The sequence below is a fragment of the Vulpes vulpes genome, chromosome 2, assembly GCF_048418805.1.
Source record: "Vulpes vulpes isolate BD-2025 chromosome 2, VulVul3, whole genome shotgun sequence".
Taxonomy (NCBI): Eukaryota; Metazoa; Chordata; class Mammalia; order Carnivora; family Canidae; genus Vulpes; species Vulpes vulpes.
The window spans coordinates 24654955-24678366 of NC_132781.1; the positions used below are offsets into that span (position 1 = coordinate 24654955).

At 53.6% G+C, this 23412-nt stretch overlaps 1 protein-coding gene and 1 long non-coding RNA gene across 2 annotated transcripts in view; one reads left to right on the forward strand and one right to left on the reverse strand.

Moving 5' to 3' along the window:
* LOC112917833 (uncharacterized) lies at nt 1-4754 on the forward strand. The gene is made up of 4 exons (XR_003234559.2): nt 1-294; nt 3530-3590; nt 4033-4095; nt 4622-4754. It is a non-coding gene; the product is annotated as an uncharacterized lncRNA (long non-coding RNA).
* Nucleotides 2489-23412, reverse strand: part of HOXB3 (homeobox B3) — a 27064-nt gene continuing 6140 nt past the window's right edge. The window contains exons 2-4 of the mRNA XM_072747412.1: nt 9377-9464; nt 5790-6386; nt 2489-4889 (exon numbers count right to left, since the gene is read on the reverse strand). Of these exons, the coding sequence (XP_072603513.1) occupies nt 4027-4889; nt 5790-6237 (1311 nt within the window). The 5' untranslated portion in view covers nt 6238-6386; nt 9377-9464 and the 3' untranslated portion in view covers nt 2489-4026. The remainder of the gene's footprint in view (nt 4890-5789; nt 6387-9376; nt 9465-23412) is intronic.

Here is a 23412-nt window from a genome sequence, read left to right on the forward strand (position 1 = left end):
AGGGAACAGCCTAAATTCCACATCCCTTTAAAAGGCCTGGGGGTGGGGGGTGATAGCCAAAGAGAAAGGTGATTCTGCGAGAGCGGGGAAACAGATGGGAAATGGGGACAGAGGGAAGGCCGCTGAGTTGGGTGGAAAGTTTGTCTGGAGAACTCCCACGGCTCCGGCCTCCCCTCCCCCTCCCCCTCTCGGCGGCCGGGCCCAGAGGAGAAGGCTGGTGAGCAGAGAAATGGCAGATGAGCCGGCCGCTGGAACTCGAAACTTTGTGTCACTGTAACAGTCGCGTGGGTGGCGGTGAGTATTCGTCCGCGTGGGTGGCGGTGAGTATTCTCGAAGGCCAGAGGAGAGCCAGGAGGGAGAAAGGGGATTTGTAGGTGGCAGGCTGCAGGGACAGGGGGTGGACGCCTCTGGAGGGCTCAGCAAAGAGAAGGATGCTCTGAACTGGGCAAACTGGCCAGAGACCGCAGCGTCCAGCTCCGCTCCAAAGAAGGCAGTTTTTGCCCTTGGGGTGGGGGTGGAGGTGGGGGGTGTGCGGGGAGGAGGGTGGTGGAGAAGGAGGGGATGGGCACAGAAGAATCCGAGTAGAAGTCGTCTGAAAGTTGTGCAGCGAGGCCTAAAAGAGGATTCTCCCTCCGCCACCCCCTCGAGAAGCCGTGGAAGTTCCTTCCACCGCCTCTCCAGCTGGCTGCAGGGTGGAGTGCCTGCTTCTCTCGGCATCACCCCGGCCCAGACTGTCCCTGCAGGAAATACGGCTCTCTAACCCCGCTGACAGATTTTACGGCCAGATTAGAGAACAGCAGAAAAGTTGGGTGTTAAAAGGGGCCAAGGGAGCCCTCCTTCCCAGAGACACCGCTTCCCCGCCTCCTGTTGTGCTGGGAGTCTTACAGCAGAGATATTTCCCCCCACGACTTTGGCTGCTGAGCCAGCGCCTGGAATCTCACAGGAAGAAGGCTAGAGGACACCAGGCCAAGTGGGCCCTTATTTTTCGTTTGCAATTCCAGCTTCCAGCCAAAGCTCCTTTTTTTTCAAACTCAAGCTAAATTCCTTCTCTTGGCCTGCCTCTCTCCTGCTAGATAAATAATCAATCCACTCCACCCCCAGAGCCAAACATGGCGCTTCATCTAGTTACATCATTCAGAAAATGTTATTCAGGGAAGAGGAAGAGGGAAAGACAGAAAGAAAGAAAAACCCTTGAGCGTTATTTGATCCCAATCAAACTTTGCACGCTCTTATGCCTTTAAATTATAGCCTGACCCGATGCTAAATTGCTTGCTGCTTGGATGAGCCCAGTCCAGTTAAAAATCCTACTTGGTGGTGGTGGTGGGGGGAGGGTGTAGAATTCAGGTTGCTTTTTTATTGTTATTTATTGTTGCATAAAGACTGTAATTACTAACCTTGGACTGCCAGGATGCAACATAAAAATGAAAATCAGTCCTCGCTTTAAGGCTGAGGGCCTGGAACAATTCTCACTGACACTGCCCCCCCATCACTACCACCAAATATATGCTCCTAATTAAGCAATGCGGGCGCATCGCTTACAATTAGAATTATGCAACTCTTCAGCGCAGCCATCGCTTCTCTTTCAACGAATTAGCTCCATATTTCAGCCGCCCTGTCTCTTCGCTCTTATCGGCTCCAGGGACGCGGCGGTGACATTTCATCTTTGACAGACCCTCTCTATCCTCGCTCCAACGTGATAAAACTTTTATGGAACCACGACTAAGAAATGAAGTTTTCCCAAGGATCGTGGAGACGGAGCTGCACCTTAGCCTGGGGACCATTTTATTTACGCTTGGATCCAACCGCTTCCCCCCTCCTCCCCTTTCCTGGGCAGGGCAATCAAAGGCGCCTCCTCTCCCTCTGCCCCAAGTTTTATTTAGTGATTTAATTTCACTTTAGTTTTAAGGTTTGACCTGAGAAGTCTAGTCCTCAGATTTTTTTTTTTAAATTATTTTCCTTTGTTTTCATTTTAGACCCAATGGTGGTTGGGCTTCGGGTCACGTGACGACTTCTTTGTAGCTCCGGAAGAGAACTGGGAAGTTTAGGGTGCTTGGAAGAAGCAGTACACGGCCAGATTTTGTTGTTGTTGTCCTTGTTGCTGCTGCTCCTGTTGTTATTGTTGTTGTTGTTGTTGTTGTTGGGTGAGGGAGGCCAGGAAGTTGTGGCCAAAGGAGCAAGAAGACAAAAGGTCAATGAGAAAAACTGAGAGGCAAGGAAGCCAAACAGAAAGACCTAAAGAGAGCACCTAAGGGTCCTCCTCCCCCACCCCCACCCCTGCAACTTGTTACTTAAATCTTAGCTAAAGAAGTTGGCAGAACATTCCAGGCCTGAGGCCTGACAAAGGGGGGGGGGGCAGTGGAGGTAGGGGCCTGAGCCACCCACACAAAAAGCCAGGATAAGGTCTTCACTGTCCTTCTCTCTCCTTGGGGGAAATTTGGCAGACACCAGCCTGACTCTGCTATCTAAATTGGACCACCAGGACAAGATAAAATTGATAACAGAAAGTTTATTCAAGAATTGGTTTGACAGACAACCCTTTCAAGTAAGGAAAAAAGTACGGAAGAACAAAGAAAGTTCCAAGAGGGAATTAACTCTAATTCTACAAATTCAGGACTATACAGTGACAATAGGAGCTGAGTTCATGCCTTTTAGAACTAATTACAATTGCTCATCAGTACGCGTTTAACATAAATCTACAGCTCTTTTCTAGAGTACAATAATAACTAAAATAGCTGGTTTTACATGACAGGAAACACAACGTCCTTTATAACAAGTAAATACTAGAAAAGTACAATTTTTCATTTTTTTCCCTCATATAAATACATAATGTAGGGGGATAAATAATACAAAAAAGAAAATATCTTAACAGGCTATAACCAATAAATATATATGAAAATGTTCACTAGAACACACACTTTTTGAGCGATGCTGGACTCCTGAAGGCCCAAGCATCTCTCACAGTTGTTTTTATATCCATTAAAATGTAAACTCTAAGTGCAACAAAAGTGTCCTGTCAGGGGGCTGAGCAAGGCACACAGGCCCAGCTGCAGCCCCTGGCCGGGACAGACAGTTTGTTAAAATATACCCTGTTTTCACGTTAAGTCAAGAGAGCAACAGAAGAAAAGAAAAGTGTAGAACCTCGTGTCGCCGACTTTTTTGTGGAGAGAGGGGGATGGTCCTGGAGCTGAGACGGGAGGCAGCAGAATGGGCAAACCTGCAGTCCTGACATCTTGCCTGCTCTGGCCTCCCAGTTTCCATAAAAGAAAAAAATATATATTTATAATATAGACAGCTCTGACTTTCAGGATCTCTCACCATCCCTGAGCCCTCTGAAAACTGTAAAAGATGGGGGCGGCTGGGGTACAGATATTAAAGTCCTAAAGCAGAAAATATGGGATTAGCAATGGAGGGAATGCCCAAGAACCTCAAATAGATGGGAAGAAACTTGAGGCTTCGTGGAAAGGGGAGGGGAATTTGCTTTGTGCCCTTGGTTTTGAAATGCCTTTTTTTTTTTTTTTAAATTTTAAAGGAGAATTGCAAGAAAGAAAAAAAAAATCAAGATTTGGAGGAATTACCCACAAAGATGGAAGGTAAGTTGGTTGGTGATGGCTTAGCCATCTCATCTGTTTTTTAAAATGTGCTTCTCTGCCTTGTTTCCCTATCTCCTCTTCCTCCACTCCACTGGGGAGCATGGCATTCCAACTGGGTATTGCTGGAGGCCTAGGGCTGATGGGGTCATCTCCACAGTCCGCTGTGGATTCTTCTCCAATGGGTTGGCAGGCAGATGGAACAAGGACTGAAGGCCCGTAAAAAGCAACTTCTCAGGCCAGGGGTTGGGAGAGGAGCTCCAGGCCTGTTCTTCCAGGAATCGTGGCTATCACCTCTGGCGGGGGCGGGGGCGGGGGTGGGGGGGCTCGGGCTCATCCTTCGGATCTCTGGGCTGCCCTCCCAGAGCTCCGCGGGTCCTCACACCCCTCCTGGCTCTCACCCACCCCATGACCTCGCCCCTCCGCCCTCCCTCTCCCATCACAGGTGTGTTAATTTGGGCGCTTCTTGGATTCTACCCTGAGGAGGAGGCGCGTGGTGAGAGGAGAGGTCTGTGTAGGTAGGGTGGGGATCGCAGGGTCCGTGGTGCTGGTTAGGGGCCATAGGGGGCGCCCCATTGTAGTCCAGGTTCCCCGAGGGGTGGTGGGAAAGGTGGTTGAGGCCGTAGAGGGAGGGGCCGGCAGGGGGCGGCAGCGGATCCGCGTAGCCGCCCCCGCCCACGTACACGGGGCTGCCCTGCATGGTGGGCGTCCCGTAGGCGCCTCCATTGGCTTGGAGGACGTGGGGCTCGTAATCGGGCGCCGGGGTCGGGGGGTACTTCTGCGGGGCGCCGCAGCCTTTGAGAGGGGGCTGGTAGTTGGAGGGCAGCGCGTAGGCATTCTGGTGGGCTTTGCCGAAGGCGGGCGGGGACGGGCTCTCGTAGCTGGGGGTCATGGAGTGCAAGGCGTTCATGAAGCCGGCCGTGGACTGCATGGGCTGCGGGGGGCTGCCGGCGGGGGAGGGGCCCCCGGACGACGAGGCCAGGCCCTTGGCCTTCTGGTCCTTCTTGTACTTCATGCGCCGGTTCTGGAACCAGATCTTGATCTGCCGCTCGCTGAGGTTCAGCAGGTTGGCCATCTCCACGCGGCGCGGCCGGCACAGGTAGCGGTTGAAGTGGAACTCCTTCTCCAGCTCCACCAGCTGCGCGCTCGTGTACGCCGTCCGCGCGCGCTTGGACGCCGCCGACCCCGGGGGGCTCTTGTCCCCTCCCCCGCCGCCGCCCCCGCCGCCGCCGCCGCCGCCGCCGCCGCCGCCGCCGCCGCCGCCACCGCCGCCGCCGCCACCGCCGCCGCCGCAGCCCTCCGCTGGATCCGAGGGGGAGGGGTGGGAAGGGGACAAAATGAAATAAAAGATAATTACTGAACACGCCGAAATTGAATGCATGGTTTCTTAATAAATCCAGGCCTGGACTCGGAGCCCCCGCCGCCCTCCCCTTCCCGTCCCCGCCTCCTCCTCACCCCCCCCCCCCAACGCCCGTCGCATTAGCGGACACTCTATAATAGTGGCATTTATTAAGAGACCTGTTCTCCTCTTGCTGCCCCAGCTTATGAAAATTTGATCATGTCACGCAGACAGAGCCGCATGGCCATTTATTTAGAGCTGGATTTTCTCGCGCACGCTTTCTCCCCCCTATCCCCAGTTCCAGCTTCTGGGAAGACCTCCCCCCGCCGCGCCCCAACACACACACACACACACACACACACACACACACACACACACTTCCCCGCCGGGTCCTGTGGACAAGGTGGGCGGCCAAGGAGATCCCCTGGGGGAATCTGGACATTCGGTGGGTGGTTAGGGCGCCGAAGTGTGGCTCGAAGAGGCTGCTTTGCCTGGAGGCCGATACCCCGGGGCCGCCCGAGCGATTGTGATTAATACCCACAGTAATCATACTTAATAATAATCAATCGTTGACGACTCTGCGTCTATGGGCAGCGTCTCGTGGCTCTGGCCTTGCAGAGGGCTGAGGCCCAGCGAGCACCTGGCTTTCTGGAGCTCAGGTGGAGGGTGGCTGGAAGGAGAGGGTGTTGGCGGGTCAGGGGTCATCAGGTGGGGTGGGGGGCGGGAAAAGCGCTGCTGCCGCAGCTGCCACCTGACATTGTTCCCAGGCCGCCGCCTGGGCGCCTAGGGGCCGGGCGCTAGAATAACAGTGACATTCCTGGCTCTGACAAAAGCTGACGAGGAGGAAGGCAGAGGGCTGGTACCTGTGCCGGGGGAGCTGTTTTTCAGCTTGGACGTTTGCCTTGACTCTTTCATCCAGGGGAATATCTGTTTGGTGAGGGTGGAGTTGGAGCCCGGAACGCACTTGGGGGTGCCGCTTTTGCCGGGCCCGCCCCCATTACTGCTGTTGCTAGTGGTACTGGTAGGTGCGGCGCTGGGCGGGGGTGAGCCGGGCGGGGCGGGCAGGGGCTCGGGGGCCAGGCCGGGCCTCATGCAGCTACCGTTGAGCTCCTTGCTCTTGGCCTGCGGGGCGGCGTTGCCCAGGGACTGCAGCGAGCACGCCGAGCGCTGGTAGTCGCCCTCCAGGTGCGTGGCGGCCTGGAAGGGGGGTTGGGGGGGACCGTCGTAGCCGAAGCCATTGCTGCCAGGGTACGAGGAATAGCCTCCGAAGAGTGCTGCCGCGGCGTTGTCGTAGTAGGTGGCTTTCTGCATCGCTGGGCGAGGCCCGGGCAGTGGGTGGCAACTTGCAAGAGCCTGATACCCTCACGACCGGACATTGGCACCCGCGGGGGTCACGTGAGGCGCCGGACCCCCCTCCCCTCTCTGCCCCCCTCCTCCCGAGTCCGTTGGGAGCCGCTGACCTGCGGGGTGAGAGAAGAGACACAAGGGGGAGAAGAGGACTGGGGCTCGAATCCATCTTAGGAGCTGAAAAGGAAACTGACATCAATAGGGTTTCTTCTTCTCCCCCACCCCAACATCTTCAAAGCAGATGCTGAGGCCACTTCCCTGACCTGAAATGGATTTTGCTTATTTCTTATTTTAATTTTAAAGAAAAAGCCCACCAGTTTTTATTTCCACTTCAAAAATAAGGACTCTACTCCTTTGGGGACTGCCTAAGTATTGAATCTTCCTACAGCGAAGGCCAGGGCTTCACTGGTGACTTAGTGCCAGCTCCTGACCTCTCCTCCTCCCCCTCCCAACCCACCCCTCCACCACTAACTCTGGGACAGGGTGGCTCAAGGAGGGGGGAACTAGGAGACTCCAAAATAAAAGCATCACCAACACTGTCCTCTGAGCTGAGAGGCCTCCTGTCTCCTGTCTTTGCCTCGCTCCGTGTCCATCTAGGTTTCTTACCCAAGCAGTCTAGCCTGGAGGAAAAAAAAAAAAACCCCGAAAAACAGAGGATCTCCGAAGGGACAGAAAGGAGAACCAAGTTGAGCAGGGAACCTTCTCCTGTGAGGAACCCTCTCTCTCCCCTCCCACCTCACGAGGACAGCATCAGCCTGACCTAGAAACTTCCAGAAGATTTTTAACCTCCAGGAGCCAGCAGAACTAAGCTTCCTCCATGGCTCTGCTGCAGGTACCACCACTTTCCATCTGAGTCTTTGCTCAGCCAAGGCTGGGACCCAGCAGCTAGCAGCCCCCATGGGGCCTCCAGATGGAGCAGGATTGTTTCCATTTCCCTGGCCCGACTGGTTGGTGCAGTGACCATTTGGCCCAGGTCTTTCCTCGCTCCATTTTTTTCATCAGACCTAATTTTTTTCCCTATCCTTTCCTTGACAGTCTGTTTCCTTTCATTTCTAAAAGAAAGAAAGAAAGAAGAAAGAAAAGAAAAGAAAAGAAGACAGAGAGAAACTGGATAACGGCTGGACTTTTCTATCAAGAGATATGAAAGTGCTTCCTGAATGAGAACATCTTTCCCCAAGGCAGAAAAAAAAGAAAGTCAACAGAGCAATCAGAACAATATTATTTTCTGGGTTGGAAACAGAGTACTTTGCTTGCTGAAGTTTTCCAAGGCAAAAAAAAAAAATCATTATTTTAATGCAGACTTTTAAAATGATACAGAAAGAATAAAGCTGTGAGCTGTCATAGGATTTTGTGTATTTCTCTAAAACTTCTGACTGCATTTTTTCCTCCCTGTCTTCCCGCATCTCTCACCATCGCATTTCATAAAACCTCCAGAGTGACCCTCTCTTCTGACATGTGAGTTTGGTCTACTTTAATCTCATTCAGCACAGCTGGTCAACTCCAAAGAAAACTCAAAATAGGAAAATAAAAGGAGTGCAGGTGAGGGAAGTCCCTCCCACACATAAATCCCCTTCTTAATGGCACAGATTTACACTCAAAAGGGAGCCCGGGTAGCCCTGAGTTCCGATTGGTTTCTGGGAAGAATTTATTTCTGGGATATACACATGGGTCGGTAAAGCAGCAGGTCCGTCCAGGGAGGAGAACTGGAGTTCAGTTGACCAGGCTGACCCAATCCCTTTATTATTATTACCATTAGCCTCTGATGATTTAACCAAAATTAGCTTCGGAGCAGCCCGGGATGAAGGGGGAATTAATTAACAGGCATCAGTTAAGTTTGTTATTAATAGAGAAGAGAATGAAATAAAAACCTTGGAAGGGGTTGGCTGGCTGGGCCCTGGCTTTATTTAGTCTAAATGATTGTTACAGCAGTAATGATGATGATGATGATGATGATGATGGTGATAATAAAGCAATAATCTGACTAGACGCCTGGGGCCGAAATTCCTGACGTTCACCCTGCAATAAACCTGCACACCATCGCAGGACAGAGGCCAGGCAGGCGAGTGTGGGAATCGGAGAAGCCAGAGACGTAACAGGAAAGAATGGAGACTCCGCCAGCGGCGAGAAAGGGCCGGGAGGTTTGTGGCTGGAGCTAGCCCCTGGCTGCCGCCTCCGGCTGTCTCGGCCGCCGCTGCCGGGGTGGCTGGCCACCGGCTATGCTGGCCCAAGGAGCCGAGGAGGAAGCGTCCAGGACGCCTAGCCGGCTAGCAGCGGCAGGTTCCAAGCACACCGGGCTGAGGGCAGCAAGTTTGGGCGCTGGAGGTAACCGAATTAAAAGGCGCCTTAGCAACTCCGCTCGGGGAGTTGCCTTTGGCAGGCCTGGTTCAGCAGCAGGGCGCAGAGGCCTGGCTGATGGGACAGTGAGAAGAGGCGAAGGTGTGGAGGGGCTCCGAGATCTAGGGATCCAGGAGGAGAGGGGGTGGGGAGCAGCTCTACCAAGCCAAACATGTCTATTTCCCTTGCCTCCATGTTGGAAAAATCCAGGCTCCATATGGCTTCTCGGGAGAGAGGGAGGGAGGGAGACGGTGGCTCCGGGCTTCCCCCGGGGTCTCGCTGGAGCAGGGCGGTGAGCCACCCCAAGAACCCCACCTGTCCAGACGCGCCCCTGAAAAGAGCCGGGGAGAGTAACAATAGCTGGGGAAGCCGGGAGAGAGGGGATAGGCCACCTTCCAGGACTTAAAAAAAAAAAAAAATAGTGGAAGGAATTAAAAAAGAACAGGAAAGGAAAGGAGAGAAAGGTTAAGCTCTTCTCAGCAGCCGGGGGAAAAAATTCAGCCCTGGATCTGGCTGCTGAAAGAAAAGAGAGGAGAAAAGGAGAGAAGCAAGAAGGGAGAGGGAGAGAGGGAGAGAGAGAGAGAGAGAGAGAGAGGGAGGGAGGGAGGGGGGAGGGAGGGAGAGAGAGAGAGAGGAGAGTCGCTGCGTGGAAGGAAGCTTAAAGCTTGTGAACTCTTCTTGAACCGAGATTGGAGTCATATGGGCCATAAATCATTGAGACATACTCTCCGCCATTCACAAACTGATAGCCTATTTCAGTCCAGCTTACCTTAGCCACCGACGAGGGGAGAACAGGCAGACATAATATATATTCACATCGAGCCCCAGCGCGAGCGGCAGGCGAGAAATCTCCCCTCCTTGAAGGCAAAGGAAAAAAAGACCACTGTTTAAAGCTGCGTCGCCCCCCCCAGTAGCCACCCCGGCTGGGGAGCCCGAGGGGCAGAGCGGCCGGAGGAGCCGCGCGGCGTCCGCTTCAATTCACTCGGCTTAGGAGCGGGGTGCGCAGGAGGGAGGGGGTGGGGGAGCGGGGAAAAAAATAGAAGAAGACCGAAAGGTGCTCGGGCGGCTCAGCTCGCTGAGAATCCGGCTCCGGGCTCCGGCTCGGCCAAGCCGCCACAGTGTGGTTGCCCTACAAGACTGGTACGCCCTACTCTCCGTAACAATGGCCTCTGCTTTTGCACAGGGAAAAAAACCACACAGACACACACACACACACACACACACACACACACACTCACTCACACACAAGCTCACACACACCCCCACCACTCCCCCTTTAGCAAGCTTAGATGCCTGATAAGGAGGGAAGGTGTTGGTGGTAATGGGGGAGGGGGAAATTTTTTAACCCCCCCCTCAAAAAAAAGTGAGAAAGGAAAGAAGGTAGAGATTTTTGTTTGAGGTTTTGTTTGTTGGTTGGGTTGGGGTTTTTTTTGGTTTTTTGTTTTTTTCAGAACAGGTAAATTTTTAAATTGAGATTTTTGGCCGGGGAGGAAGAAGGGAGCACAGGCAAGGCAAAGCCAGTGGAGTTCACAGCCCCCCACCCCGCACCCCGCTGGTAAACCATTGTGCTAACTGAGAAGTAGGTGGGGAGGCCTAGCCAAAGGCACCCAAGGTGCCTGGGGGTGGGACTGCTGGGTGCCCCTCTGCGTTCATTCGCTTGGGCAGGACTAGGGCTTTTTTTTTTTTTTTTTTTTTTTTGTAGTTTCACTCCTCTGGGACTAGTGGCTGGGTCTCCCGCCCTCTTGCCCTGGCTCCCCCCTCCTCCAAATCTCCCAGTCTGTTTCTTCTCTTCCCCCACACCCTCCCAATTCCTCCTCTCTCCCCACAAATCTCCAGTCCCAGTTTCCAACTGGTAGGGGGGACAGCCAGACCTTTCTTTTTTAAACACCCCCCCCCCCCTTTTGAGAACAGACAACAAGCGGTGAGTGATTATTTTAAAAATCCAGACCATCTTGCAGGAGAAGGGGGGTTGAGGAGAGGGTGACAAAAGGAGCACTCTGTTTAGCTTGAGCTCCAGACGCGCTGGCAATAGAGAGGCTGTAAGAACTTCACGGAGAAGTTTCTGTTAAGATTCTCACCTCCGGTTAGGCAGAAGGGGCTAATAGGTGATAAGGACATTTGTACTTCTAAGAAGGTGAGAAGAACTACCAAAATGGCTTCACCTTAAATGTGCTGGCAGAAGAGAAGGAGGGTAGTTATTATTATTATTCAGAACAAACCTGTTTGTTTCTCTTAGCTCTGCAAGATTTATGACTCTTGGCACAACCATGGAGGACTACAAAAGCTAAACTTTTCTTAGGGTGTGTTTGAGAAGGGCAGGAAAAGGCAAGGAGGCCTGTAGGAGGGAACCAAGAGCCAAGAATGTAGGTGTCTGCAGATTTGGGGCGGGGTGGGGGGGTGGGGGGGTGGGGAAGAGCCACTCCCGGTGGAGGAGAGACAAAAAGAGGACCAGGACATCTCCCAAAGCATGAGTGTTTGCAACTCTGCTTAACTGCTGAGTCGGGACTTAGGAGATAAAAAAGAAGGCAGATAGTCTCTCCTTTCTACAAAGGCACCTTGGAAAACTTGTTCCCTTCACTTCGAGTAGACAGAGGCAGAGCCAGCCACTACCCTGTGACCTCCTGGTTAAAATGCTTGGCTTTTGCCTTCTCCCATCTGGACGCACCAGAAGAGATGGGACTGGGAGAACAAAGGTGAGAGATGGTTCCAGCTATTGTCTCCCCTCCAGGAAAGGGTGGCTGTGTCTGGCAGGGCTTTCCTCACACCCCACTCACAAGCTCTGCTTTAGGCTGAGAAAGGGTCCTACTCTCATGACTCTCATGCAGAGTGTTACCCCGGTCTCCTCCAGCTTCTACTTCTTTCCATCCTATTAAGTCAGTTTTCCTGGGCTGGAGCAGCGAGTTTCTTGGGGTCTTGCTGAACAGGGGGTGGGTGGGACCCCATGGCCTGCCTGCCCTCCAGCAACAGAACCACATGCAGAGCTTCCCACTGTGATATACCAAGGACCCTGCCACCTGCCTAGAGAGCTGGTGGCTGAAGGAAGGGGGTGGTGGTGAGGATAGAGAGTGGGAGCCATTTTTCTCTTTATTAGTAGTATTAGGAAAAGAAAATGCCCAAGCCCAAGCCAATGTTATGACTCACACCCAGACCCTTAAGAACGCCATCACCGGCTGCCTGTGTACATGGCTGCACAGAGCCTGTCCTGAGATTTCTAGACACTAGTTTAGAGACCTACGCTGTTGATTTCTCTGTAGCTTTGGGCCTGGTGTGTTGGGGACTCAGCCCAGGGAGGCTTAAGGGAACGAGCACCTTTGGGTCTTTTCTCTTACTCCACAAAATTAAGAGTCAAAAATGTACCTTAGACCATCCAGCTCTCCTAGCTGTTGCTACCACTAGCTGGAGAAGGTCATTGCAAAATTGAGAGAAGAGAAAAAACTGATCACTATGGGGCTGCACAGCATTGCCTCAAGGAATTAAGAAAGCCCAGAGGGCAACCTGCCAGCTGCACAGGCCTGGGAGACGGGGCTGCAGGAGGACCCAGCCTGGAGCTGAGCTGAGGGAGGGCGGAGGAACTCTCCAAAGACAGCAATGGACCCTTCCCCTCCCAGAGCGTCCTCGACTCTTTGTGGTCCTTTCTGGGGACACCAGGAGCTGGGACACAGTTGGGTGGGGGTGAAAAGGAGGACTGGAGATTCATAAAGCTGACCTGGAGAAAAATTTCAGAGGACACGCACCCTCAAATGCGGAGGTAGGAGGAGCAGGGGCTTCCTACTAATTCTGGAGAACAGAGCCCATTGGAACTGGTTGGGAGGCAATTCGATCCCAGTCTGGTTTCTTTCTGGTCTTTTTGATTCCTTCCTTGGAGGTTTCTGGCTGGCCAGTTGCCCCTGACTGGGGCTGGGAGGCTGGGAGGTGGATGGTGAAGCAGGCAGCATGGAGGGTGCAGGTTTCCTCTGAGCTGTTGCTGCAGGCGGAGACCTTTCAGACTTCAGGGGACAAAGGCGAGGCAGTGAGGAGTTTGGCCAGGGAACTCAGAGAAGGAGACATTAGAGGGGTGTGAGGGAAGACTGGGGTCTAGAGGAGTTTATCACCCCTGACCATGAAGTCATGATCTAGGGGCAGACCAGAGAGAGGAGGGAACAATTTCTTTCTGGACCCAAGTAGGGAAATTTGGGCAACCTTACTTTGTGTGTGTGTGTGTGTGTGTGTGTGTGTGTAGGGGGAGATTGAAAAAGAAAAACGGAGAAAAGATTAAGACAGAGACGTTAGGGTAATCTAACAAAGGCAGAAATCAATAAAAAAAGGTAAAAATGAGAAAAAATGGTCCCCTTCTGGGCATATTTCCCCCTCCCACTCGCTAGAACACCTCCCTCCCCCACTCCTAATCGGTACCCAGCACCAGGGGACAAGGAGCTCTTTAAACCTCTCCATTCCTGGCTGCCCACCCTTCCAGGCCTTAGAGGGATCAGGTCTGTCTCCCTCTTCCCCTCTCCAAAAAAAAAAATCCACCAAAGAGCAAACGAAAGGTCTCCTCTCAATAATCACAAAATGGCTGGCTCCTTGAAAATTTCTGATACCAGCCTTGGGGTGACCGGATCTGGCCCCAAGCTCAACCTCAAGGGCTCCCTGAGAAGCTGGGACCAAGGGAGTGGTGGGGCTGGGAGGTGGCCGGGCGATTAGAGATCCGTTTCTTTCCGGTCCTCTTAGGGCTTTGCCCCCCACCCCCCCCCACACACTCTCTTTCCCAGCTTCACTGCCCAATTTTGTGGCCGCAGCGGAGTCGTGTGAAGTCCACACTCGCCCCGGAATGTCCATCTCTTCCTGAATGTTAATAAAGATTTCAAAGCTGGCGGTGGTAAAATCACATTGCTAATGAAGATGGCTCTGGGTATCTGGATTCCACCCCCCCAAGATGCCAGGCGGGAGGGAACAAAGGGGAAGCGGGAAGGAGAAGATTCCGTGCCTCCGCGCGCGGAGGCCAGTGTAGACCCGGCTCAGCGGAAGCGGGGGATCGAAAGAAGACAGAGGCCGCCACCGCTGGAGAAGATAAACGGCAGCTCTGCTCTCTCCCCCTCACCCCCCGCAAGTGGAGGGGCTCGAGAGGGAAGCAGAAAAACCAGCGCAGCCACGAGGGTTCGCAAAGTGGCTCGGTGACCGCGGAGGCCGCCCGGATGCGCCGGCGGAGCGGACGCAGGAGCCGCGCGGGCCGAGTCAGGAGTCAGGGGCTGGCCGGCGGGCGCCTTGTGGGCGCGCGAGCCGGTTCCGAATCCGGGGCCAGCAGCATCTAGGCGCTCAGCCCCCGCCAAGCACACGGCAGACTGCCCCCCTCCCCACGCCCCGGGCTGTTGTGGAGACAAAGGTGGGCAGACCGGTGGAGGCGAGAGGGAGCCTGGCGGCTGGGACAGCTTGGGGAGGCGGTGGGTGGCTGGGGAGGCGAGGGAGCAGCGGGCAAGAGGCGAACAGGGGCCCAGCCTGCCAGTGACTGGGCAGGTCTCTCCTGACAGATTGGATGTCTCTCTCCCGGTGACCTCTGTTTCGCAGACAATAACTCACCGGATTAATGACCAATCAGCGGAAGGCCTTCCGAATTGCCTCCAAATATAAAACCCCAGACTTAGAATAGGATAGGGCCAGGGTCTGGACTTGCCAGCCCTTTGGGTGTCCCCTCCTCTCAAAACCAGAGACTCATTTCTGGAACCCCAAAGATGAAGTTGTGCCCTTCTCTTCCCACTTCTCCACCAGAACTCTTGTACCTGACCACACTTCCCAAGGCAGTCTGGAAACCTTTGGTCCCCTGGTGGCCTCCCATATCCCTGACCCTACAAGAAACCTCCCTCTCACAACCATGCAACTTCTGAGAATTGTTATCTACTTCCAGCTGGGAAAGGAGATGAAAACAAGAACAAGAAGGGGGTGGGATCCCTGGGTGGCTCAGCGGTTTGGTGCCCGCCTTTGGCCCGGAACGATTCTGGAGACCCAGGATCGAATCCCACGTCCAGCTCCCCGGTGCATGGAGCCTGCTTCTCCCTCTGCCTGTGTCTCTGCCTCTCTCTCTGTGTGTGTCTATCGTAGATAAATAAAAATTTAAAAAATTAAAAAAAAAGAAGAGGGTGGGGGTCCATCTGCTTCATAGGCCTTCTGTCTTGGCTGCCCTGGGAGGTCACCTGGTACATGCTGCAGCACCCTGTGTGTGTCCTCCCCTCAAAAGAGAAGGCCCAAAGGCCCTGGGGTCAGGGTGAGACTGGGGGACAGGTGGTGGCCTACCATTACAGTATCTGGGCTGGAGTAGGAAGAATTTCAAAAACCGAAATTTGAACAACTCCAGCCTCAGCGCAGTGCCTGGCTGGGGAAACGCCTTGCTCTGTGAGGGAGGCCTCCCCCCCCCCACCTTTCCTTAGCCCTCCCCCCCCAAATGCCAATCCCAGTCCAACCCAGCTAGCTAGCCCCTCTTCACTGACTTCTATTTTAGTTGTTCTCAGTCTGGGCTTCTCTGCAGAAAATAAAGACAACTTCATGAGACACCTGGGTGGCCCAGTGGTTGAACGGCTGCCTTCAGCTCAGATCCCTGGGTCCTGGGATCGAGTCCCACATCAGGCTCCTCACAGAGAGCATGCTTCTCCCTCTGCCTACCTCTCTGCCTCTCTCTGTGTCTCTCATGAATAAATAAATAAAATCTTAAAAAAAAAAAACACCTCCAAGAGGAGGAATGGTCCAGATTCTCATAGATTTCCTAGAGCCAGTCAGAGTAACTATCTACTGCTCTGGGCATGTATATTGCTCCCTGTATATTGCAAATTAACCATGCAGTAACTTCTATCCCCAGATGCCCTCAGAATTCCAGCTCACAAGTGAGCTGCTCCCAAGCACTAGAGAGTTTCCCAAGGTCGAACCTAGGGAGAACTCAGACACTTCGTCTCCAACCCCTGCCACTGTTACAGGCAGGGAAACTGAGGCTCGGAGCCAGGAAGTGATTTGTCTAAAGTCATACTTGGCAATAGGCTCAGCAGTCAGGAGGCTTGGATGCTAGGTGTTCCAGATCGGCTATATGACCTGAAGCAGTGAATTCCTTGGGCCTCAGTGTCCCCTCTGGAAAGCCAGAGCATATATGTGGCAGGGAGGCATTGGGCAAAGTGATCTCTAAGGTCCCTTTTTGGACTGACAGCTTGTGGTTCTCTGTGTGCTAATGTGAAAATGAGTGACAATATGTAGTAATAAACTGAATTTAGACGATAAAGGGCACTGTCTCTGCCAAAAGCATATTTCTTCTTGGGATTTAAATGTGTACACCCCCACTGCTGAGCACCAACCCCACTCCTGGTTCTCCTTGCCCCCACAGAGGCTCATACACTAGTTTTTACTGCTCTTGTGTGTGTGTGTGTGTGTGTGTGTGTGCGCGCGCGCGTGTGTCTGTGAGTGTTTGAGAGGAGGGTAGCTTGTTCTCTACCTCCATCACCAAATCAAAAGTGCTATTTTTGGACACAGCAACCTGAGCAGTAAATAATTAATTTGTATAATTAGAGGAGGAAGGCTTTGACCTGGCAATTTTTAACCAGGAGTCAATGCACCCATTGTACCAGTCTGGCCTTCTCACCCGACCCCCAACTCTGCCCACACACCTACTAGCCTCCCCAACTGCCTCCCCCTAGTTGGAGACCAGCATTCCCAAGATGGCCAGAAGGGCTCAGAGTCAGGGTCTGCTCCCTCCCCAACAAAGTTCCATTCTTTGCTTTGCTCCCCCCCAAAGAAATGGGTCTGCTTGCAGCTGCCCCTCACAGCTTGCTTTCCCTACCCCCTAATGCTGTGCGGGGGCTCCACGTCCAGGCTCTCTGCTCTTGGGACGCATGAAATCCACCTCCCCAGTTCAAGATGCCCCAACAATGCAGCGAGTTTGCATTTCAAGAAACTCCCATTAATATCAATTTACTTCACTGAAACCTCGGGTTCTTCATCAAGTTGATGATTTATGATAAAATCAATTAAATTACGGCCACTTAGGGCCCAGCCGCTTCCTCTCAGATTTCATTGGTGCGGGGCCCAAGTGTCTGGTGGAAAAATGCAAGTTTAGCTGGAGGCGAGGAAAGATAATTCTGCGGCTGAGAAAATTTAATGCAAAACAATTTCCAGGCAAAGCCGGGCTTCTAGACAGAAATGCAAGAGCCACCAGTTGGCCTGAGGAAATAACTATCTGGGGTCAAAATATTTCTCTCCCCACCCCCACCATCCTGCATAGCTCCTTCGCTCTGTTTCCCTTTGTACTCACTTTCCCCTTCCCAAGCAGAGATTTGGGGGTAAATTCAGCAGTGATGGTGGAACCCAAGGCTGCCAAGGCCCAGTGTGAAACCATCTATCTCTCCTCCCCTCCCCATGCAGCCATGCTTACTAATTCCTTGGTCTCCCACGGCAAAGTTAAAGGCTCAAAGTGAAGATCAGGCCGCGTGGGCAGATGGCACGGAGGGGCCAGGGACCAGACCAAATGGACTGTGCTACATGTGGCTGTGGGAGGAAAGCAAGAACAGGCTCTACCCCCAGGTGAGGGCCCAGGGCAGCAAAGTGTATCCAGAGCTACCATAACACGGAGTCCCAGGACCAGAGAACACTGAGCCTCCCTCCCACCCTCCCAGCTCCCTTCACGCCCACTCACAAAGCGATGCTGTGCCCCACACACCCCAGCCCGAGTGCACGTGTGCCTGTGTGCAAATGTCCTCTCACAGTACACTAACACACCTCCAACGTGCATACTTGCCTCCTTATACATCACACAGACCTACCACATCCTGCGCCTGCAAAGGGACAGTTCCCACCATCTCCCCACATCTGGGAAAATAAATCCCAGTGAATGAACCTGGCATCACCTCCCACTCCTGAGAGGGGCTCCTCCCGCCTCTGCTCTGTTTGGTTTTTAGTTTCCAGAGCAGTCTGGGAGTAAACATAGCTTCTCTGAAGCCATAAATCACCCCTTCTACCTTCTCAGTTTAACACCCGGCCTCACCGCAACCCTTGTAGTTTCAGCTTCAAATAACCCGCCAGGTGCTAAAAGGCTCACCATGGTGGCAGCTGGACTGTAGAAGCAGGGCCCAGCTGTCCCCCGACCCCAGGAGATGCCCCCACATTTCCTTCACGAGGCACAGCTTCCAACTCCTCCCTGGAAAACCCTCCAGAGCCTCCAACACCCTTCCCGAGCCACAGAGCTTCCCCATCCCGTAATCCGGTCCTGGCCCACACATCCGGCGGGGGTACAGCGCCACATTCCTCCACATTGCCCCGCACAGCCGGACCCCTCTCCCACCCTCAGCACCCACCCTCCTCTTTAAAGGTGCTCTCAGCTTTGTCTTCCACGATTCAGATCCAGCCTCTTTCCTGATCCCGGAGAGAGACCCCGGGGGCTGAGGTCTTGGCCACCACCCCCGCCGCCTTCCCCCCTCCGCACACACACACATCCCTAGCCGGACGCGGGCCGCTCCGCTCCGCACCCCCACTTACCTGTGCGGACTCGCGCTAGGGCGCAGGCCGCGGGCGACCGGGAGCGGCGGGCGCGCGGGAGCCGACTGCCAGGCCCGGGTCCCTCGGCCCCAGCGGGGGCGCCCCGGCCGCAGCCCGCCGCATCCCGCCCGTGCAGACCCGGGCAGCCCCGGAGCGGCGGGCGGCGCGGGGAGCGGCCCGGAAGCGCTCGCCCCCTCCCCGCCCCCGCCCCCGCCCCCGGCTTTGTTCGGCCCTCGAGGCCGCAGGGCGGCGGGGCGCGCGCGGGGGCTGCGCTCGGGGCGCAGCCGGGGAGGCGGAGGCGGGGCGGGGGGCCGGCCGGAGAAGCCGGAGGGCCCGCGCGGGGCTGCGGGGCTGCCGGGCGCGCCTGGCACCCAGCCGGGCCGGGGCTGCGAGAGCGGGCCAAGCTGCCGGGCGGGAGGAGCGGCGAATGACAGGGGGCACTGCGAGGCGCGGGGAGCCGGGGGCGCCACGGCGGAAGGCGGGCGCACGGGCGGCTCTTCAATGTCACCAGCGAAATGGGTTCCATATGTCCGGCCCGGCCGGGAAGGGAGGGGAAGGACGGGCCGGGAAGAGAGTTCTGGGCAGGACGGGCCGGGCGGGTGGGGGTGGGGGGGCGCGGGGCGGGAGAGCGCGGCGGCGAGGGGGCGCGGGGACGCCTGGGGGAGGCGAGGAGGTTTGCATTTTCCAGGTTCCCTGGAGTTTTCTAAAGCTGCTTAGGCTCGTAGGAACTTTCCTTCCCCTTTTCCTTTTTTCCTTTTCTTTCCTGAAAGATGGGGGAGGGAGGAGATTAGTAAGGGTAGCATCCGTTTGTTCCTGCTGGGGGTTCGAGGGAGGAGATGTGGATTGGAGGTGAAAGGGAAAGTTCTTTGGCGGCCGGCAGATCAACTTTTTTCTCCCCGACCCGAAAGAGGGAAAGAAGAGACCAAATCCGCCAGGGGAAAGAGAGGCCGAGGAAGGATTCCAGGGTCCGGGTGTGAGACCCTGACCCCAAATACCACCACCAACCCCCACCCCGTGGAATTCTGTTTTGGGAGATTCCAGCCATTAAGTTAGTGATGGTGGTGGAAGAGGAGACTGAAGTGCCCGGACCCTCTTGGCCATTCCCTGACACTTCGGTGCCTACCCCAGCTGCCTCACACCTGATTTAGCACCCCCCTGAGGGCCTACTCTAGGGCCAGTTGCTTCTGGGATGGCCACAGCTTTGGACAGCTGCCTGGAAAGAAAGCACCGGGTCTGGAGGAGCTTCCAGACCCCTGCGGCCTCCCCTGTCTCTGTGCCTGCCCTCCCCCAGGGTTGGACTCTTTCAACAGTCTCTCTCTCTCTCTCTCTCTCTCTCTCTCTCTCTCTCTCCTGCCTTTTTAAAACCATCTCTGTTGTCTCTGTCCCTTTCTGACAGCCTCTTTGTCTTCTCATACTCGGCCTCTCTGACTTCAGTGAGTTTGAACTGAGCCCGTGAAAGACTTAGCAGTGTCTCCAGAAATCACTTCTGGGCTCACTCATTAGGCTGCCCCTCTTATTTTGGGGGCAATGTGGAGCCCTTGGCCTGGGGCCCTTTCATCTGCAGGGGGTAGAGGGGACGACACACATCCTTCCATCACAAAGACATTCTCTTCTACAGAAAGGGGGACAAAGTGAGTGGTTTCTTTTCCAGTTCCCTCCTTCTCACTTATCTGTGTGTGTGTGTACCCAGCCAAGTTGTGGGGTTCCTTGTCCCAGGACAGCCTCCCTGCCGCTCTGACTGGCCTTTGTCTTTATTCTCCCTGTCATCTGCCTCTTGGACTCTGCCCTAACTTCTCCCCTCAGAAATGGATCCTCCTGCTTGTTCTCTCTCTGGGGCCCTCCCTTTTCCCTTCATCCTTTCTCTCTCTCTCTCCATCTTTTTATTCAATTCCTCTGATTGCTAAAGCGTTGGCAGCCCAGCTTCTTAAAGGCACAGGGATCAACACTATAATCACCGGGGAGAAGAGTCTGGAGAGAAGAAGGAGTTAGCAGCTTTCCAAAAGCCCCTTCCACCAAATACATTCTACCTCAACCCCTGAACAGCACAAAAGCAAATGGGGTGTATATGTGTATATGTATATGTGCAGAACTGATAAGAGGCAAGACGCTTCATGGCTAAGTAAACCAAATATTTCTATATACAAAAGAACAACAACAACAAAGTCTTTCCAAACTTGCTGATTCGGGTGTAGGCCTATATGCCTGGATGGAGGGCACCAGGCCTCACATGGAGAGATTCAGCAAGGAGCCAGCAACTGAGACATAATGGTGGAGAGGATGATCTCCCCGCTTTTGTCTCTCCTGGGGGAAGACTGAGTGTGAGTTGGGGAAAAGAAAGGGGAGGGGGTGCCCCCAGGGCCAGAAGAGACAAAGACCTGAAGGGGGCTGAGAGAATGGAGAGGAAAAGCGGGGGGTATCAGTCCTTCACGTCACTGGCAACGGCAGCAGGGGGAGGGAAGACAGAGAAGTAGGGAGAGTTGGTAACACTGGAGTAGAGGTCTATAGGACTGGCTCCCAGCTCTCCCCCTAACCTCTGACCTGTCCCAAAGAGCAAAATCCTTCAGCCTTTCCCTTTTGTTTCCCATCCTCCCAAACAGGCTGAATTCAGAAGCTAATAAAACCTGGTTCCACCCTCTTCTTCTCCCTCCTGTCCCTCCTCCTCTCCAAGGAAGAGGTCATCCTTCCCCCTTCTCTCAGGGATTCCAAGACTTTGGCCTAAATTCTGGAATGCTTCCTTGGGGAAAAAGCACCGGAGAAACTCTCCCTACATTTACATCCTTGCCCCCCCCCCCACCAACTTCCCAGGTGAGGGAAAAAGACTCGACTCTCACCCTGAGTGTGTGTGGGAATCTCCAGCGCTGGAAAAGGGTAGCCTGAAGGGTTGGAGCACTCATCCTTCAAATCTTTCTCCCCCAGTCCTCCCCTTTCCCCACCCTCTGCAGTCCTGTCAAGGTTGCCTCTGAATCCACACTCTCTCTGCTTTCTTTTATCCAAACTAGGTAACACCATACCACACTCATCCTAACCTAGAAGCTTGACTTCTCCTTCTCTTTTTCCCTAAATCCCTTTCAACCCAGACTCCCAATCTGGGAGGCTTCATCCACCACCCACCACCCACAAATCTTCCTGTTAACAAGGATGGGGCTCAGCGCCACTTGGAACAGAGCATGGGAGCCAGCTCCTGTAAGCTCCAGACTGAGGCCGAAGCCACCACTTCCACAAGGCTGATGCCATGAATAATTAACACCTGGGTGCGGCGTCACTCTAATTTTTCTCCTCAAAGGTTTACACTAGCAGGCAGAGTTAAATATCATGGATAATAGTGGCTATAAAGTCACTTGGCTGGGCTCCAGCCAGAAAAGGAAAAGCCAGCAGCCCTGACCGGACTTGGCAAACACTCTGGCCCTCTGCTCCTCATCCATCACAACTTTGGGGTGCAGTGTAGAATGTCCCCGGACATTCTATGGACACTAAAGACACTAAAGCTCCTTCTGGCTTTGCTCTTGACCATCAGGCTCTTCTCTAATGGGGAGGGATGGAGACCCCCACATGAAACCCAAGAGGTAAGTTATCAGTTCTCCCCTCCCAATCTGCACCCCATTTGCTCTCTCTCTGGATGGGGGCTTAGGGAGGAGAACACACCATATGTCCTAAAACACTCACCAACTTTCTGGGACCACCTGATTCCTGGAACATTTCTTTTCAAGAAAAACTTAGAGAACTTCTTCCTGCTTTAGCCCCATACACACACAGTCCCTCACTGCTGAGGAAACTTTCTTTGTTTCAGGAGGTCGAAGGAAGGCTACTGGGGTGTGAATTCATTTCCTTGTTTTGTTAGCCAGGAGGGTGGGGAGCCAAGGCTTTCAGCTTCTCTCCCTACTCTTCACCCTCTGCCCCCATTGTCTCCCCCAATTTGGATTTGAGTATAGCTCCTTCTCTACCCTCGATACCCTGTCATACACATCGATCCTACCATGAAGCTTTAGTTCTACAAAGAAAACCTTCCATCCCCCTTTCAAGTGCAGAGGGCTTCGATTTGATCCCCATCGATTACAAAAATCTTTGCCTTCAACTCCAATAATTTCTCCCTCCGCCTCCACCTCTCTTGCCCCCAGGCTCCTTCTGCCTTCAGAGTTGGGTTCTTTACCCTGGGCTGGAGTCGGAGCCGCCAAACTCCTGGAGGGGAACCGCTGAAAAATGGAGCTCTGTCTGCTGCTTCAGGAATGTTGGCTCTATCAGGCTTGCAAATATAATTTTTATATTAGGTCGTGGTCTTTGACTGGGTTTATATGCCAATGAGGCATTTCTGGTTTACCAAATTTATACAAATCTCCCCTTAATTGATAATCACAGATGCTGTAATTTAAGACCTCCAGCCATAGAGCTTTCATATTAACTGCTGATATATTACTGTAAATCGTCTGAAATAACCAACTCCTGGGAGCAGAGCGGAGAGGGAGGAAGTGGCTCCGAGAGCGAGTCTCTCCCCGGCCGCAGAAATAGCCTAGCTTCCACATCATTTTCCGTGAGAAATGATTTATCGAAGACATGGCCATAAACAACACAACTCGCTCACAAACACACAGACGCACGCGCGCACGCACACACACACACACACACACACACACACAATGGCTGGCATGCCAGTCGAGAAGCTGACACCCATATTGCTATAAATCAAGAAAAAGGTTGGAGGAGAGGGAGAGAGAGAGACAGAGAAAGAGGGGGAGAGAGAGTGAGAGAGAGAAGAGGAATATTCCTAAAATCTCTATGCAATGCCTCAATGGGTATAAACACACAGAGCACCGTGTGAAGAGAAATGGCAGGAAATGAAGATGGCTATTTGTCACATTTTACGACAATAACATTAATAACAAACAATAAATTTACATGGACATATAAGACGCGGTAGGTAGTGAGAAATCCCTTCTACTTACAATACCCCAGCCCGCGATGTGGCTCCGGCTGCGGGGCTGTTTTATTGCTGTCTCCCTCTCTTTTTCTCTCTCTCTCCCTCTCTCCCCCTCTCTCTTTTTTTTCTCGGGGTACAGGCTTGTTTTTCAAAGGACAGTTGAATTGCACGTCAGAAACAGGGAGACCGAGCCTGCGATTTTCCTGACGAATACATATCTATTCTGCAACCTCGGCATTAATTATTTAATGAATCACGTGACCAGGAGGGGGAAGGGGGTCTTTCGATTTCAGGCTCAAAGGACCACTATGACCTTCCCCTTCAGGAGGAGAAATTTTCCTGCAAAATAGGTTCCCCCCAACCCACCAATGGAAGAAGAGTAGTGAGTTTTCCTTCTCTCTCCCACATTCACA